Source organism: Achroia grisella, unplaced genomic scaffold (assembly GCF_030625045.1).
Source record: "Achroia grisella isolate CSIRO2021 unplaced genomic scaffold, CSIRO_AGI_Agris_v1 utg780, whole genome shotgun sequence".
Classification (NCBI taxonomy): Eukaryota; Metazoa; Arthropoda; class Insecta; order Lepidoptera; family Pyralidae; genus Achroia; species Achroia grisella.
Genome location: NW_026713020.1, coordinates 6,727,200 through 6,733,339, shown reverse-complemented (window position 1 = coordinate 6,733,339; position 6,140 = coordinate 6,727,200). Strand labels below are relative to the sequence as shown.

Below are 6,140 nucleotides of genomic sequence, written 5' to 3'. Positions count from 1 at the left end.
ATACATGTATTAATATTACAAACCATGTTGAATTAAAAAAAACTACATTAAAATCCGTTACGTAGTTTAAAAGATCTAAGCGAACAGCCAGCGGAAACGATTTCGTTTTATACAGTGTAAAAATTAAAAGCTAACGATTCACACGTGACCGGACAGCAGTTTCTTGTAGATTTTTATATAAGAACACCATCCAATATTTCGACTTTTCCATTACTAGATAATGAAAAAAATCGACATCAAAAAGGTCTATTGTACGTCGCAGTTCACTCTATAAACGAAATGGGAAGCATTCAATTGTAGCTATGTATTTATAGGAATATATTCCTCAATGGTAGATTACAAACTTACTTTTTGAATTTGTTTTTAAATATCCTTTTTATAATCTGACAACGATTGGACCTATCTATGAAGAGATTAAAGGAAGTTTAACATGTAAAAGGTTTGCGAAATCATTTAATATATAAGTTCGCTTCTAAATGTATGTAGCAAGTTCTTTAGTAGATACATATTTTGACAATGTCGTAATATATGTATATTAAATATAATAATTTCTTTCTTATGACGCCACGAAATGTTTGATTGGATATAAGTAATGTTTGATCTACGACAGTACCTAAGTAAGATCGCGGGATGATAAAGGATATTTTTGTAAGGTAATTGAAGATGATGCTGTCTTTATTTTAAGTTTATTTTAAGTATTTTAAGATTTTCTAAGCTTATGCACGGAACTAAAACTATGTAGTCTAGCTCTGAAGCATACCTTATATATATAAGAGTGTTGAATTATACCTTTCATAATATTATATCATAGAGTCATAGAATGTCACTATAATAAATTATGTAATAAAAAAAATTAATAACCATTTATCGAGTACCGTCCTTTGAGTTTGGATATCCAAAAAAATATTATTCCTCAAAATCATGCGTTGAAAAATGGACTCAAAACTCGCCTGGGTTGATCTGAGTTTGCATTGTATAATAAGACTGACGAACTTTTTCAATTTTTCACACTTTTCTAATTGATTTTGAAATATTTACGCGTGCTTTTAACACTGATGAGAGGTCGGAGAATATATATTCAAATGCTGACAAAACAGTGTAATATGAAAATAGACTGACTATCTAGTCCCTCTATAAATGTATACGTCTTTAAAAATATACACGTAACTGAATAAGAATTTATTAAAAACACAATTTCAAATTACTATCATATCAAATGTAAAGCTTATAAAATAATTTAGTTACCATACTTGCCTAAAATGGGTGGTTTATTTTGTTTTTAAAAAATATTAAAGTTCTGGGGTGATGGTTTTTAAGTATATTGAAAGGTTTAAAATAGAAGGTCTGTACGTAGGTATACTCTGTGGTAAATACCACAACGATGCTAAGCGTACAAACGCATCTAAATGCGTATCTATGGCCCCCCAGCCTGCAACAACAATTTCCTCCCGGTTTGAAACCTTCTGTAATGGTTAAGATTGTATTATGAAGCCTAGAACGTCAACTTCGGTTCCGAGGACCGTCTTAACCATTTTAAAAAAATTCAGCAGAGAGGAAATAATAGATGAAATTAGGCTCTGGCTTGAGGACTAGTAGATATAAAAGAAAACAGGCACTTGATAGCGTGGAACTTGGCGAACAGATTAATTCTGCGACGAACTCGAAGAAAAAAAGAAAACATATGAGTTTTTACAATAAAAATATACTATTTCATTTTACAAAGTTTCTTTAATTAATTTCCGTGGACTATGTGAAAATATGATTATTAGTCTACGACTAAAGGATTTCCTAGGTGCAACACTACGTTGGTAATAAGGTAGTAGCGTAGCTGTGTCCACACTAACTAGCTCATTCTATCATACGACCTTTTTCACTGTTTCCATCTCTCTCATTTTTCATCTTACTGCTGTTTTCAATATGTAATTACTCTCTCCTGTCAACAACCCCTACCTTCAAAGAAAGTCGAGTTTCTTTGGAATATGTACTTCCTATAACGTACATAATTTTTCTTTTCATTTTCGAGATCTGTCGTTACAAATGTATATAATATGTCGCTTCTTTTGAGAATTGTAAACGTCAATATACTTACGAGTTCTACGCTACTCGAGTGCATGATTATGAGATATCATGGCATGATCTAGTTTATATAATCAAGTAAAGAATATAATTAAAAAAATATTGATGTAAAATTTGACGTACGTATCAATTATGTGTGATAGATGACCAATAATTTAGTAGTTTCTGGATTTAATAACTAATAAGTACATATAAAAACAAATAAATATATTATTGTGCGTAGGAAAATAGAAAAATTAAATTATATCTATGAAGCTTAAAGATTTGTATTTAATATAATTAAATTAGAGAAAAAAAATGTTTATACACATATGTATAGTGTAAGAAAAATGTTTGTATGTACCTACACATCTATGTACGTAATCACCGACGCAGTATTTTAGGAAGCATCTCTTTTCTTGTAGTCTGTGTTTATATTTGTAGAGATTCCACTATAGAAACTATCAATTTGCTTTAATAACGTATGGCTGTGAGTCAAATGATCAAATCATTACAGCATTGCGCTTGTGTTGCGACGTTTTGTGCGGATCCAAAACTATAAATCATCTAAAATAATTTTGAATCGAAATGCAATCAAATGACAATATTAAAAAACTTATGAAAGATGTATATCTATTGAATAAAATATTTATTTATTTAAACAATAACAAATGTAGGTATTTCCTTAAATAAGTAAATCTAAAATTATATAAATGGATTTAAATAAATAATTATATTTATATGCCCGAAATAAACGATCATATGGTTTTTATTTAGAGCAATAATATTATACAGGGAGTGACTGTCTATCGAATTTTGAGCACATTCAAATGAGTATTTTATCACAACAATTATATAAATTATCGGAAATTGTGTACTAATGTTATAAATGTGTAACCAATTAAATATAAATATCTAATATATGTGTAATAAACGAATAATCGTATGATCAATACATAAAGATATCAATATCTAATTAGTGTATAATAGAAGGTAGATCTCGATTACACATGCCTTGGATGAATTAACTGCATTATAGAGAAACTGTATCTGAAGTAATTCATAAATAAATGGGCTTGAAAATGTATCACTGTTTCATTTATACCCCTTCAGTATTGTTATAAGTACCTATATACTTCTATAATTAGAAGACGGCAATAGAGAAAACTGTATATATTTTGTTTTTCTAACTGGCTCCCCGATAATAAAGACAGATAAAAAAATTAATTAGTAAAGATGGCGGAAGGTTCATTCCTAACACTTCAATAGATTTAATCTAACAAAAAAATAATATAAATGTGAGTAGTTTAGAAAATGTACTTATAAATGAAAAAACTCTTGGCTGATGGCAAGCAAAGGCGTCTATTATACCTCTACCAAGTCTAATCTATATACGTAGGTACTATCGATTCATATTCACAAACTTTCGCGTTTATAACATTAGCAATGTTAGTAAGATTTTCATGGGATTAGGCTGTATGGATATGTACACTTGCCTTGTACGTATTGTTTTTTTTTTTGGTTCTGTTTTTCGCTTTTCAGGGAAAGTCAAAAGGACTCAGCACATACAGCCATTGTCTTCAGTAGTGTGTTCTTATATTTTTTTCAAAATAATTATCTTCACAAGTTATAAATCTTGAAATGTTGATATGACGGACTCAAAAATAGGTTTGTAAGTTTCTGGGTTCTTCAATAGGTTCTGGATGCAGCTTGTACGTATTGTACAGATATTTCATCACAATGACAGTGTCAAATAAACGTCAACCACTGCGAGAAACTTTTCTACCTAACCTAATACACGAAGTACATACATAACCTATAAACAATTCATTATAATAGAAACTGTATTTGACTGTGAAGTAAATGTTTAACAATTTTAAGTTTACTTTATACATATGCGAGTAAAATATATATATAAAAGAACCATTTTCACCTACATTAAGTTATAACTATGGATTCGCCAGTGTCGGCCTTTGCAATTTACAGTACCAATAAGAAACCTAAGAAACAAACAAACAAAAAGAAGAAACAGAAAAAAGCGAAACCTTCCAATGTTTTAGTAGAAAATTTGAATGATGCGACTATGATTAATATAGCTCAAAAAGTTAAACAGTCGCAGAAGAAATCAAAAGAATCAAAGAATATAGCAAAGAAGAAAATTCATAAAAAGAAAAAGAACAAGCAGTCTAAGGAATCTACTGCAAATGCCAAAATTGTTGAAAGTGTACAACACGATTTAAGTACTAAGAGCAATCGTAGCAATTCTGAACGTGACCAAGTACCTGCTTTAATTAATTATTTTGAAAATAAAAGTGATGAGGATACAGTGGGTGAACATTCAGATAATGGTAGTTTTGAATTCACTCCAGTTGAAACAGATAGTGTTGAAGAAGGTTTAAAAGCATTCAGGTGGATGATAGCACCATATAATCCTGATGAGTTCCTGAACCGAATTTGGGAAAAGAAACCATTACACATCGCCCGTAAGAAGCCTAGCTACTATAAAGAAATAATCTCCACACCCATCATAGATCAGATGTTGCGTAAAGATAACATACAGTTCACTAAAAACATTGATGTGACATCATACGTAAATGAGAAACGAGAGACACATAATCCGGAAGGCAGAGCTCATCCATATCTAGTTTGGGATTACTATGTAAATGGCTGCAGTATTAGATTATTAAATCCACAAACTTACATCCCTAAACTTCATTTGTTGAATGCAACGCTTCAGGAGTTCTTTAACTCGTTTGTAGGTGCCAATGCATATTTAACACCACCAGACTCTCAAGGCTTCGCTCCCCATTATGATGATATAGAAGCTTTTATCTTGCAAACTGAAGGAAAGAAACATTGGCGTATATACAAACCACGAAACAATGAAGAAACATTGCCTAGAGTTTCATCAAAGAATTTTGACCAAAATGAAATAGGTGATCCAATTTTAGAAGTCACCTTAGAAGCTGGCGATTTACTTTATTTTCCAAGAGGCTTTATCCATCAAGGTGTTACAATTGAAGGGGAGCACTCCCTTCATGTCACTGTCAGTATGTATCAGAAACATTCATGGGCAGACTTATTTGAGAAATTAGTTCCTGCAGCTTTGCAGATGGCGATAAATGAAAATGTTGAGTTGAGGCAAGGTTTGCCATTTGATATCTATGACAATTTTGGTCTAGTCAACTCAGATGTAAATACACCACGAAGAAAAGAAATAGAGACTATCATTAGGACACTATTTGATAAAATTAAAGATCATTTACCAATAGATGAAGCAGTGGATCAAATGAACAAAAATTATCAGCATGATGCACTACCACCGGTTCTAACTGACTTAGAAAAGAATGTCACTGTATACAGTGACAATGATGTTGTGATGAGAAATGGTAAAGTTAGAAATAGAGTTGAAATTGGACTTGACACCAAAATAAGACTGTTACGAAAAAATATACTGAGAATGGTGTCGGAAGATCGTATAAGATTGTATTATTATGTTGAGAATTCATTGGAATATCACGGAAGTGAGCTGCCATACCTTGAAATTGAGGAAGAACTGGCACCAGCAATAGAAACATTGATACTTTCATATCCACAGTATGTTGCAGTGGAAAGTCTGGATGTTCCAAATGATTCAGATAAGCTGCAGATAGCTGATGCTCTGTGGTCAAGGGGACTGATTATGTCAGAGTATCCATTGGAAACAGTTGATGATTAAGAATCCTCTTGTTTTTGATAAATAAATAACTTAATATTGATTCATTTTTATTTATTTGTATGCTAAGTTAAATTAAGTTTTATGTGGATGATTATGCAATAAGGTGGCTCTGCTAAAACCATGAGATGGCAAGCCTGAATGAACTCTGTTCGATTAAGACATTACTATATTCATACTGTCTTATTATGAAGTGGATCCTCAGCCTGTTTGCCATCCTAATTATATTAAAAAATCCTGTAGTGGCACATAGTTTCCAAAAATACAAGATATTCTATATAGCTACTTTAGTCGGAAACGCCATTTTTTAAAAAGTAAACTCTTTTACCTTTCAACAAAGTAACTTTTATTGCAGACTAGTTAATATTCT

General features: G+C 31.3%; 1 protein-coding gene across 1 annotated transcript; it reads left to right on the top strand.

Annotated features, from left to right (window-relative positions):
* The first annotated feature begins 3,836 nt into the window (after window positions 1–3,836).
* Window positions 3,837–5,813, top strand: LOC131850989 (bifunctional lysine-specific demethylase and histidyl-hydroxylase NO66). Its single transcript, XM_059201411.1, has one exon. The coding sequence runs from the start codon at window positions 4,007–4,009 to the stop codon at window positions 5,771–5,773; it is 1,767 nt and encodes a 588-aa protein (XP_059057394.1). The 5' UTR covers window positions 3,837–4,006; the 3' UTR covers window positions 5,774–5,813.
* The last annotated feature ends 327 nt before the right edge of the window (window positions 5,814–6,140 follow it).

Bases quoted from the DNA above. Each gene is read 5' to 3' on its own strand.
- LOC131850989 (XM_059201411.1), top strand. From the start codon at position 4,007: ATGGATTCGCCAGTGTCGGCCTTTGCAATTTACAGTACCAATAAGAAA.